This window comes from Prenolepis imparis, unplaced genomic scaffold (genome assembly GCF_030444845.1).
Source record: "Prenolepis imparis isolate NDT839.2.m4 unplaced genomic scaffold, iyPreImpa1.0 SCAF_289, whole genome shotgun sequence".
NCBI lineage: Eukaryota > Metazoa > Arthropoda > Insecta > Hymenoptera > Formicidae > Prenolepis > Prenolepis imparis.
This window is the reverse complement of record NW_028141447.1, coordinates 2,929-15,647: the sequence shown is the minus strand read 5'-3', so window position 1 is coordinate 15,647 and position 12,719 is coordinate 2,929. Positions and strand designations below refer to the sequence as shown.

The following is a 12,719-nucleotide window of genomic DNA, read 5'->3' as shown; positions in this document are numbered from 1 at the left end:
ACCGAACGCGCTTGCGAACGATACGACGTTCCTGTGCCGCGTTGGCACTTTTATCGCAATTGTATCACGTAAAATGCACTCATCGTCGTACAATAACGCGACACAAATGTCCGACTTTTTGTCTAAATACGAATATCTGTTCCACTTGCGTAATTCGTATCCCCAAACGCGATACTTGTTACGCAAATGGGACATACTTTATCGCCACTATCGCTGTGAATTGTGCGATATTGAGCGTACTCGTTACTCGATCGATGTTACTCGCGCCAGTGTTCGCGATCTAAAACATTCCGTCGTGCGATATACCGCCTGTGTCAACGTTAACATCGACTCGTCGTCGAATGTCACGCATTATTTGCACATTTGTAACTTTTTGCCAATAGTGATCGGCACGGAATGTTTTAGATTCGATCGAACGATTCGATGACTCGCTAATGACGAAACAACCGAACAAAGTCGGTATTTCGGCACAGTGCTCGTGTTTAACAATATTTGGATTTTCAATAATTTCATAGCAACTAACGCGCAACTTTGTCACCGCTACAAGACGCATAGTAATTCGCCCAATACGTACGTACGCGCGTATATTTACGATCGTGATGGTAAAGGACACATGTTATTTACCCGCGATTACAAATTATTTTTACGCGATCGCTATCGCCGCGAAATTCTGGTAATCGATGAAAATCTGCGATATTGTGCGCTCGACAATGAGAATGTCGCCAGTGTGATCGAGAACTTTGTCGATGTGGCGTTACGCGGCGATCCGTATTGCGTGAACGACGTAATGTCTTTCTTTTACGATTACTATGCCTATATGATTCATGGTGTGCTGGGCGGTGTAGACGAGAACGATGATGGTAATGGTGGTATTAATGACGACGCGGTTAATATTTCACGAGCGGATGACGGGAAAGAGAATTTAACGCAAAAATCTCGCGATATCGATGACATTGAAACAAAAAGATTATATCTACCCCGAGTTTGTACGCTGCGTTAATAACATCTATGTGTTTCGAATTGCGGCGACTGAGGTACCCGTACCGTGACAATAACGACAATGAGCAGGTAAAGTGTACTGTGTCCAATAGCGCAGCAGCCAACACTACCGCGAATGAATTTGACAGATCCGTCGAAGCGACCGTTTCCACAATCGAATCGATCGTGGGACAATACGCGACTCTGTCGCATCGAGCGAATCTATTGCAGTTTATCAGTCGAAAGACTAGCATTCGCACCGATTGGAATGAAAATATGAAACGACAATTGAAGTCTGAGATTCGCGCACGTACCGCCAATTGGACGCACATCGCGACTAACGTGGCCAACAAAACATCGTCTTCGTCGATGTTGGCGGCGACAGCGACAATGTCGTCGCTGTTGAACGCAACCACCTTTACCGCAGTGAGTGCATACTCGCCCGCGTCGATATTGTTGAACGTCGGTCGACGACGGTCGTCGCGAACGCAGGCCAGCACGTATGCGGTCCGAATTATCACGAGTAAAAATGATGGCGCGACAGTCGACACGTCTCGCGGTCTCGCGATTGCGATGCGCGCGCCTAACATAACGATCGACAATAACAAGGTGCAGCAGCAATTTCTTTGTAGCAAAATTCACGATGACGTGGAGTACGATCACGAATTGATCAAACGAATGCGCGTGGTTAATTTGAACGCGATGAAGTGTCTCCAAATGCCGCGTCGATTCGAACAGTATCTCAGCTTTTTCAATATCGGAAACATCAGTAATGCCGGGCGCGTTATGAATCGTACGCACGCTATGCGCGAATCCTTTTTTGTGGACGCGCACGCGACAACTCGACGCGTCGTAGCGTTTGTACGCGAGTATTTTAACACGGTGGTGAAATTATACGTATCCGCGGATACTTCGCAAACAACGATATCGCATAGCTCGCCGATAGTCATTATAGCGATAAACGAGATACCAATTATGCGACTCGTCGCAAATATTATAGAAATTATGCGCGATACATGTAACAATGAGCGTTACACCGCCGCTTGTTGTTTTTCGTATATGTTGAATTATTTTTAGCCGTAAAACGATTCGATACGTCGTGCACGCTGGATCTTGTCAATCTCATCGAGAACGAACTATACTTCGTCAACGTTCGCGTCGCCAATGGTATTATGTTATGTCCGGTGCAAATCGTCGAGCGCACGCAAATCGCATCGTCTTTATCAGCAATCGCTCGCTACTGTTCGTACTGTCGAGATTATCACACTACGAATAACTCGCTCGCGATAAGACTGTCGAGTGAATTGATACGACAACGGAATTGTAATTTTAACGCTACAAACTACGAATGTAATAACGATATATCGGCATTGCCGCGCTGCCCGCATCACATTTATTGCGATCGGCGTGAATTGGAACTCTACGAATGTTTGACCGGTGTCCGGTTTCGCGATCCCTTTCTACACGAAGTGGCTTGTCACGGATTATTGTCCGTCGCTAAGTATCCATTTGTCACGGACATTAGTAAAATTATCGTGTCTATCAATGCGCACAGACGCGCCATTCCGCTGTTGTTTGTCGAAAGTGAAGACTGTAAAGACGATCGGTACAAAATGTTGCGCGAATTTATCAATTACGAGCGAAATGGTCGCGCGATGTTTCTACGGTATCGTCGCGACAAGGTTACCAAATACGCCAAGGAGAGGACCCTGATCGGCGACGATTTGACACCGGTCAATTCAATTCGTCTATTTTTCGCATTCGGTGACTTCGATATGCGCAACTGCGAGGATGGCTATGTCGTGGACGACTCGCTAGGTCTGACGATGGATACGTTTTTTGCGAAAAAAATAAACATGACGCTTTGTCCAAACGGACAGATATATTTCCAGTCAATTATGAGCGTCGAGGTACTCTCGTATAATTACGGTGTTCGTTTACATGTAGCGCGTGTGCGAGCCAACGGGCCGCTTGTTTTTTCAGTCAACAGCAAAGTACAGATATTTCGTCGCAAGGATCGCGATTGTGACGACACAACGTGGCGCGAGTACGACATATATTTGACGTGGAACGCGTCGTTTTTATGCGGTCGCGATGAGTGTTCAACGGTGCGAGGAAATGCCAACGATGATAACGGCGGTTCATTCGTGTCAACCGGCGTGTATCAAAGTCGCGAAAAGAGAAATGTCGATCGTGAAATCGATGCGCGCGACACTAAATTTCATTCGCGCGTATTGCATCTGTACGACAAAGAGTCGCCGATTTACGCCAGTATGCTCGAATCGCACGACAAATATATACGCGTAAAGCTGTATTCGCGTGCGGCTAAGCAAACGATAAAACTGCAAAATTCCTTCGGGCAGAAAGGTATCGCGCAATACGCCGATCTATCGGACTTTCGTAGCGAATCGGGAGAACGAGTGCAAGTGATCTCGTCGATTTACAGTTTTATCGGTCGTTCCGCGTGTGGTCAACTGTTGGAACAAAATTACGCGAGTCGAATGCAACGCGTGTATTCGCAACAAACCGGCCAGTGTGTCGGCTACGGTGGTTACGGTCACTTTTTCGTCAGCAACGACTCGCCGCACAATAATTTTATATATAGTGTAAAACGTGGTGGCGAAAATCCAATGCGCATGTGTAAACTTACGTATGAAAGTTTATTAGAAAATGAAATTAGTAGTGCTGCATTTACAAAATCCTGCGAGTTTGAATCTGGCGCGATGAATCCGTATACCGGTATGTCGCGTCAAGTGGCGAACGCTCTCGACTGCTACAAGACTTTGTTTCGCGAAGTCTCGCTACCCTCGCAACGTTTGCGTAGATTGCGCAAACGTCGTTACGACGATCTTTTGATGGATCAGCTTGTTCGAAACATGATGTGCGCTAAAAAGAAAAAATTACATAATAATACGCGTTGAATATTTTATAGCGAAGATTTTGTAAGTTATAATAACAAAAAAAAAAGAATTATACAGAAAATACTGGTAAATATAAAGTTTAGCTGTACCTCTCTATACGGTCGATTCATTCGTCCTTCTCTCTTCGTTCGGCGGCGTATAGTCTATGGTGTCGACGGTGCAGCAGCACGGTCGCTGCGTCACAGATTCGCCGTTCTTCGAACAAACGGTGACTGTCGGCGGCGACGACGTCGTTGAAGACCCCCCTAACGTTGTCGACGAGGGCGGCCACGTGGGCGGCACATTTTCGAATCGACGTTCGTAGATCGTGGCTCGGTGAGCGGGATCCAGCACGGACGCGATTTTGCTCGACGTCGAGAGGATACGGTTGCGAAATCGCACGCGATCTATCGCGCACTCCGTCCATTCAAGCTGTCGGCCAGATGGGTGCCGCGCTTGCTCACAATCGACCAAAAACCACAACGAAATTCAGTGAACCACTTGTGAACCATTCCATGCGACGGAGCAGAGTCCCCATAATACTTTTTTAGCTTTTCTTCAGTTTCCTTAATGGTTTTTCCACGCAAAAAGTAATGTTTTATTAGCACACGAAATTCACTTTTTTCCATTTTAGCAAAAAACACAAACTTATCCGCTTTAGAACGCTGTCAAAAAATTTCTATTTGACAGATCTACTTGAAACTTGGTGTGTATACTTAAATAAGATGGTAAATATCAGAAATAAAATTAGATTGCGATTTGAGCGCCATATCTTGTAAAAGTCACTGACTTATCGAACTGCCCTCGTATACAGCATACAATATTAAATGTATATACATTTCATATACATGATTTGAATATACATTATGGTACGTGATATGTATATTCATTAATGTATTTTGTATGTATACAGGGTGTCCGGTAATAGTCACGCCAACCGTCGTGTGCAGATTCCTGGGATCATTTGGAGACGATTTTTCCTCAGCAAAAATGTCGAGACACCAATAATTTTCGAGTTATAAGCGATTGAAAATAAAGGGTTTTTCGCAAACTAAGCCTTGTGGAAATAAAATAATAATAAATTCACATTCTTCAGTTAATTTTAGGTAGAGTTTACTTTAATAGAATTTTAATTTAAGGCTTACAATTAGTTACAAAGATACATGATAGCAAAAATTGAAAACATGCAAAAAATAATGACCTCCCTCGACATTTTCGCTGAGGAAAAATCGTCTCCAAATGATCCCAGGAATCTGCACACGACAGTTGGCGTGACTATTACCGGACACCCTGTATACAGTGCACAATATTAAATGCATATACATTTTATATACGTGATTTGAATATACATTTTTTATGATACGTAATATATATATTTAATATACATGTATTTCGTATGTTTATATATATATACAGCGCACATTAAATGTATGTACATTTCATGTACGTTATTAGAATATAAGATATATATCTAATAATATGAAACACAAAAAATATAAAATAAAAAATGAATAGAAAAATTAAAACTTAGAATTAGAGAAATTAATAAAAAAAATTAAAAATTTCTACAAAAATTAAAAATTAGTACGAATAAAAAATATTAAAAAATTTTAATTAAAAAACTTGACGCTGCTAAACAATATGCTAAAATTAACATAGTCTTTAAGTCTCTTATTTACTTAACTAAGTAAATAAAAGTAATAAATTAACTCCTACTATAACAATGCTGTTATTGATGTAATTAAATTAAATATATAATTCTAAATTAAATTTAGATTCAAATTAAATTTATTATTTGTTGCTTTAATATAGACTTTAAAATTTTGCAACGCCAAGTTTTTTAATTAAAATTAAAATTTTTTTGTTTGCATTAATTTTTAATTTTTGTATCAATTTTTAATTTTTTTATTAATTTCTAAGTTTTAATTTTTCTATTAATTTTTTATTTATAACTTTTATTTAAACATATATTAATAAACATACAAATATATTAAATATATTAATAAACATTTAAACATATTGTATATTAATAATTATGTATTATATTATTTTAATATTATTAATATATGTATGTTTAATATTATAATATATGTATTGTATAATATTTTGCGCCTTTTCGTATTTTTTGTTATATTGCACACGCGTGATTTCTCTCTGTATTCGCGCATAGCGCCGTCCGATTCTGTTCCTACCGCTCGCCGCTCTCTAGCGCTGTGTGTGACCGACTGCGCGTCGCTGATGCGCGGCATACGATCTCATCCCTTCTTCTATCGTCGCTCGAACGAACAGCATCGTGCGTGCAGCATCCGTACAAAATACGTAATTACTAAGCACCGCGAGCGAGGTTGTGTATCATTAATAGTTAAGAAATAAATTCAGTAAAAATCAGAGGAAACCATCGTTTTTTCTCGACCACGCCCGATCCCGAGAGATCAAGAACCGTGATCATCGCGTGGGGGCCACAAGGCCACGAAACATTTTGGTCCTTCGAGCCGGATCACAGCGCAGACATCACGAGTTCGGCAATTGAGCGACGACAAGGGTCTGCCCACGCACGGGACGACCCTACGAGAAGGACGAGCAGTGCCACGGTGAAACGGCAACCACGCCGTCGACGTCACGAGGCACAGGCTCAACAGCTAGCACGAGTCGAGCGTCGCCGCCATTCCTGCCCAGTCGTGCCAGGAGGACACGATTCGAGCGTCGCCGCCATTCCTGCTAATTCGTGCCGGAAGGAAAGCACGAGTCGAGCGTCGCCGCCATTCCTGCCCAGTCGTGCCAGGAGGACACGATTCGAGCGTCGCCGCCATTCCTTCCCCGCCGTGCAGAAAGGAGAGCACGTGGCCGCCATTTCTGCCCAGTCGTACCAGGAGGACACGAGTCGAGTGCCACCTGTCGTATCTACCCATCAGCGTGTCAGTTGAGTTACCGGCCGAAGCGCATTGAGGTTAGACCATCAAAGTCGCGAAAATTCCAGGTATTGTTAACAATTACGCGCCGGTCTTGACCCAAGTTCCGCGCGCCGAGAACTCTACGCCCTTGTCTCCGAAATGACTTCCAACGAGGATCCCGCCGTTTTAAAGAAGCAACGCACCGTAATTAAGGCAGCTTGCACGCGTATCAAAACGTACGTTGAAACGATCACGTCCGTCACATCGCCGGTAATGGCTCAGCTTGTCGAGCGCCGCGCAAAGTTGGAACAATATTGGTCGGATTACAATACGGTACAATCAAAACTAGAAACACTCGACGAAAGCGAGGGTAACGATCGCATTGCATTCGAAGAGGCTTTCTTTAGCCTCACAGCTAAAATTCGAGAATTGATAAATCCGCCGTATATTACGCATCGCACTGAAGCGACGTCATCTTCGTCTCCGACCACGGCATCGGCATCTCCCGTAATGCGCGAACCCGCGACTCATGTGCGACTCCCCAAGCTGAGTCTGCCGACATTCGGCGGCAAGTACGATGACTGGTTTCCATTTTTCGATGCATTCAATTCAGTTATACATTCTAACGCGTCGTTAAACAATGTACAGAAATTACAATATTTGCGATCATCGCTCACCGGCGAGGCAAATGACATAATCAGTTCTTTGGAGATATCGGATCTCAATTACGATATTGCGTGGACCATGCTAAAAGAACGTTATGATAATAAACGAGTCATCGTACTCATGTCAAGGCGATCATGGAGCTACCATCCATGAGCAAAGAAAACGTTGGCGAATTAAGACAAATTGCGGACGGCGCGTCCAAACACATACACGCCCTCAAGGCATTGAATCGTCCGACCGCGCAATGGGATGATTTACTCGTGTACATTTTAGCCTCTAAGTTAGATACGCTCACACTGCGAGAATGGCAGACGTCATTGACGGGATCTGAGATTCCAACTTTCAAACAACTAGTCGATTTCATCGCGCATCGGTGCCAAGTTCTCGAGGCGACCGGTAAAACTAACATCGTTCTTGCGAAGAATTCTAATGTTCGTGCTCCTGTTAACGGAAAGAGGCAAACCGCGTGCGCCGCGACACTAAAATTTAAGTGCAGCTTTTGCAAGGGCGATCACTCTATATATCATTGCAAGCAGTTTTTGGATCTCAACACTGCCCGTAGAAACAGTGAAATTCGAAGGTTGAAGGTCTGTCTCAATTGCCTACGCTCTACGTCACACGTTGCTAGCAAGTGCCCATCAGGCGCTTGTAGAGTGTGCAAAGCCAAACACAACACGCTGTTGCACACTGCTGCTCCAGCAGAAACGGCCGACTCCAGTCAAGAAACATTCGAAAAAACCAGCTCACCGACTGCACCGTCCGCGTTGGTTACTCACCTGTCGCGTTCCTTTGATGGTAAATATGCCATGCTTTCGACTGCCGTCGTACACGCTTACAATAGCAAGGGTTTCCCGGTACCCTGCCGTATATTATTGGACTGCGGATCACAAGCAAATTTCGTATCCAAGAATTTTGTATCATCTCTCGGCTTAAAGCCGCGTTCTTTAAATATATCTATTTCAGGCATAAACGGCGTGACCACTAAGTCTACTCAAACCGCGCGTTTGAAAATGCAATCACGCGTAAACGCATTTTCTTTCGACGTTGACTGCATCGTGACTGACCAAGTGACAGATAAGCTTCCGTCATTCACAATCAAACGGACTGACTTCGACCTTCCGCGCAACTTGCAACTCGCCGACCCTCGGTTCTATCAATCTGCTGACGTCGACGCCCTTATTGGTGCAGATTTGTTCTGGGACTTGATATGTGTCAACTCAAGGCGTCACAGTCGCATCCTACTCTACAAAAAACAAGGCTGGAATGGATACTAGCGGGCCGACTAAACAATCCAAGGTCACCACAAGCAATTCGATCCTTCCACGCCATAATAACTAACGCGCAACTGCATGAAGAGTTGGACCGATTCTGGCGACAGGAGGACGTCGCCGGTCCATCAGTCAATTACACTATAGATGAGGTTCGATGCGAAAATCATTTTCTCGAGAATGTATCTAACACTCCCGACGGCAGGTACATAGTGAAACTGCCAATCAAGGAATCGGTAATTACCAGGCTTGGAGAATCTGAGGGCATCGCGCGGAAGCGACTACAGTCACTCGAGAAGCGGTTTAAACGCGAACCGACACTGAAGCCTCGCTACGAGCAGTTCATCAACGAATATGTTTCTCTCGGTCACATGAAGTTGGTAAACCCGCAACCCAATGAAAGGGTATCCTGTTACTTACCACACCATTGTGTTTTCAAGACATCAGAGCAACCAGCGAAACTGCGTGTTGTCTTCGACGCTTCTTGCAAGACAAGCACAGGATTATCATTGAATGATGCACTTATGGTGGGACCCGTGGTACAGCAGGACCTGATGTCCATTTTGATGCGTTTTCGCACCTTCCAGTACGCCTTCACTGCCGACATTATTAAAATGTACCGGCAAATTCTGGTGGACGCATCTCAAACTTCCCTTCAACGGATCCTATGGCGGAGTGAACGCTGACATCAAAACATATGAGTTACTCACGGTTACCTATGGCACTGCTGCTGCGTCATATTTAGCAACGAGGTGTCTCAAGCACTTAGCGGAACAGCATGAAATCGAGTATCCAACGGGAGCTAAACACGTCAAACGTGATTTCTACGTAGACGACCTGCTGACCGGGGCGGATACATATGACGAGGCTAAATCTATGCGGAAGGAAATAATTCAATTACTGCGCCTGGGATCGTTCGAGTTAAGCAAGTGGGCCTCAAATTGCCCGAAATTAATCAAAGACAGCGACGATCTCAACCGAAAGCCGGTCACAATAAACGACGGCGCAACCTCTCGTATCTTGGGAATGATATGGGATCAGAGCGAGGATACTTTCCGATTTTCCCACGACGTTGGTGAAGAGCATAAATTCGTGTCCAAACGCATGATATTGTCCGGCGTCGCTAGGTTGTTCGATCCTCTCGGCCTCCTCGGTCCCACCATTGTCACGGCGAAACTCATTCTACAAGAATTATGGCAAGCAGGAAGCCATTGGGATGAATCCGTCCCACAGGACATACACACGCGTTGGAAAAAATTTGAACGACAATTGGCAGGATTAAGACGGTTGCAAGTACCTCGGTGCGTTAAATTCAACACGAATGCATAATGGACGCAAATACATGGGTTCTGCGATGCCAGCCAGCGAGCCTACGGAGCCTGCATATACGTCCGAACGAGACTTGACGAAAATCAATTTCGCACCGAATTATTGTGTTCAAGGTCACGCGTTGCGCCACTTAAAGCTGTATCGTTGCCGAGACTAGAATTGTCTGCGGCGCTGCTTCTATCAAGGTTGTTCAATAAAGTTCGCGAATCAATCGACACAACTCACATGGAGATCTTCCTTTGGTCGGACTCTACAATAACGCTGAACTGGATCAGCTCGCCTTCCAGAAAATGGGAGGTATTTGTAGCAAACCGAACTGGAGAAATACAGCGCTTAACCGAAGTAAAGAGTTGGCGGCACATCGCCTCAGCAAACAACCCCGCCGACATTCTATCATGCGGACTCGACCCACACGAATTGGTGGACGCAGACACGTGGTGGCATGGCCCCGCATTCTTACAAACCGACGAGATTCAATGGCCAAACGGAGATTTCACTCGCCTGGGGGGCGAGATTCCCGAAAGATGGGAAACAGCAGCAGTCGTCGTTACATCCAAGCAACCCATCGTCGAAGATCTATTAAAAAAGCATTCCAGTTTAGATAGGGTATGCCGCATCATTGCATACTGCCTCAGGCTTCGCAAGACACACCGATCGGACGCCACGACAGAATTCGTTTCCCATGCAGAAATATCGCGCGCGCTCGAAATTGCATGTAAAACGGTACAGAAAACCGCATTCTCGAGCGAATATAGCCAATTAATTAAGGGTAGCTCGATCAATGCGTCCAGCAAATTACTTTCCCTATCCCCATTTATGGACAAAGACGGACTAATTCGAGTGGGGGGGTAGACTGAAAAATTCCAGCTTACCGTTTGACGCGTGTCACCCCATATTACTTCCGCGCGATCACGAGCTGACGAAACGAATAATAGAGCAGGAGCACGTACGTGGTTTACACGCGGGAACACACGCCACGATGGCCGCGGTTAGACAACGTTTTTGGCCTCTTTCGCTTCGATCCACAACGCGAAAAATCATTCGAAATTGCGTAACATGTTTCAAGGTAAAGCCAATCATGTCGGAAGCGTTAATGGGTACTCTGCCCAGCGGTCGCGTTACCGTCTCAAAGCCGTTCTCGCACTGTGGCGTAGACTACGCCGGCCCGCTAATTTTGAGAGAAGGAAAGCGACGCAACGCACGCAACCACAAAGCGTACATTTCTATATTCGTTTGTTTCGCGACTAAAAGCGTACATATTGAACTAGTAAGCGATTTAACATCGGAAAGTTTTATTGCAGCGTTGCGGCGATTCATTTCCCGAAGGGGCAAGCCCTCTTGTATGTACTCCGATAACGGCACCACCTTCGTCGGAGCGCACAAGCAGCTCAAGGAGCTCTACGAATTTATAAACGACAAACGGACGCAAGACGAAATACAACACTTTCTCCGAGAGCACCAAACGACATGGTGTTTCATTCCGCCGAACGCGCCGCATTTTGGCGGTTTATGGGAGGCTGCTGTAAAGTCGGCCAAGCACCATATGACTCGAATAATAGGCAAAGCGCATCTAAACTTCGAGGAGATGACAACAGCGTTGCACGAAGTGGAGGCGATACTGAATTCACGGCCGCTCACGCAACTGAGCTCCGATCCCAACGATCTGACCTATCTCAGCCCAGGCCATTTTTTGATCGGTACGACGCTGAACAGCTTCCCATGTCATGATCTGCATGACGCCAACGAGAACCGATTAACGCGGTGGCAAAGGGTGGAGCAAATGCGGCAGCATTTTTGGCGAAGATGGAGCAACGAATACCTACATTCTCTTCAGGAGCGAACGAAGTGGAGAGTCAACAAGGGCTTACAATTGAAACTGAATCAGTTGGTGCTCGTAAAGCAACAAGGCCTGGCCCCTTTACAGTGGCTCCTAGGCCGGGTGCAAGAACTGCACACCGGTTCCGACGGCATCGCGCGGGCTGCCCTCGTACGAACTGCAAAGGGTCTATTTACGAGACCTTTGTCCAAGCTCGCGATATTGCCGATAGATGTTTAGGATATAAGTCAAGATTCCATTATTTGTATTTTATTGTATTTTAGATATCAAGTAAGCGTTATCCTGTGATTACACCAAAGAAACCAACTCACTATAGTTTTCTCAAATTGCAATTTAGTTTTCTTTTTGTTTGGGTCTCAGCGCGACAACAACACGGGTTACATTATGTATTGTTCTAAGCCGATAATGTTGTCATGTGGTTGTCTCTTCTTTTATTTTGAAAGAACATTCTTTCAAGGGGGGCGGCGTTGTATAATATTTTGCGCCTTTTCGTATTTTTTGTTATATTGCACACGCGTGATTTCTCTCTGTATTCGCGCATAGCGCCGTCCGATTCTGTTCCTACCGCTCGCCGCTCTCTAGTGTGTGACCGACTGCGCGTCGCTGATGCGCGGCATACGATCTCATCCCTTCTTCTATCGTCGCTCGAACGAACAGCATCGTGCGTGCAGCATCCGTACAAAATACGTAATTACTAAGCACCGCGAGCGAGGTTGTGTATCATTAATAGTTAAGAAATAAATTCAGTAAAAATCAGAGGAAACCATCGTTTTTTCTCGACCACGCCCGATCCCGAGAGATCAAGAACCGTGATCATCGCGTGGGGGCCACAAGGCCACGAAACATGTAT

General features: G+C 45.1%; 1 protein-coding gene across 1 annotated transcript; it reads left to right on the top strand.

The window, feature by feature from the left end:
- Positions 1-7,584: 7,584 nt before the first annotated feature.
- Positions 7,585-12,088, top strand: LOC145948228 (uncharacterized). Its single transcript, XM_083057970.1, has 5 exons — positions 7,585-8,289; positions 8,658-9,079; positions 9,291-10,004; positions 10,146-10,638; positions 11,099-12,088. Exons 1-5 carry the CDS (start codon positions 7,585-7,587, stop codon positions 12,086-12,088), a joined length of 3,324 nt encoding a protein of 1,107 aa, XP_082914096.1.
- The last annotated feature ends 631 nt before the right edge of the window (positions 12,089-12,719 follow it).

Bases quoted from the DNA above. Each gene is read 5' to 3' on its own strand.
- LOC145948228 (XM_083057970.1), top strand. From the start codon at position 7,585: ATGAGCAAAGAAAACGTTGGCGAATTAAGACAAATTGCGGACGGCGCG. The intron at 9,080-9,290 runs GTTGGTAAACCC...CGCACCTTCCAG, and splicing joins GTTTCTCTCGGTCACATGAA to TACGCCTTCACTGCCGACAT. The intron at 10,639-11,098 runs GTATGCCGCATC...ACATGTTTCAAG, and splicing joins AGCATTCCAGTTTAGATAGG to GTAAAGCCAATCATGTCGGA.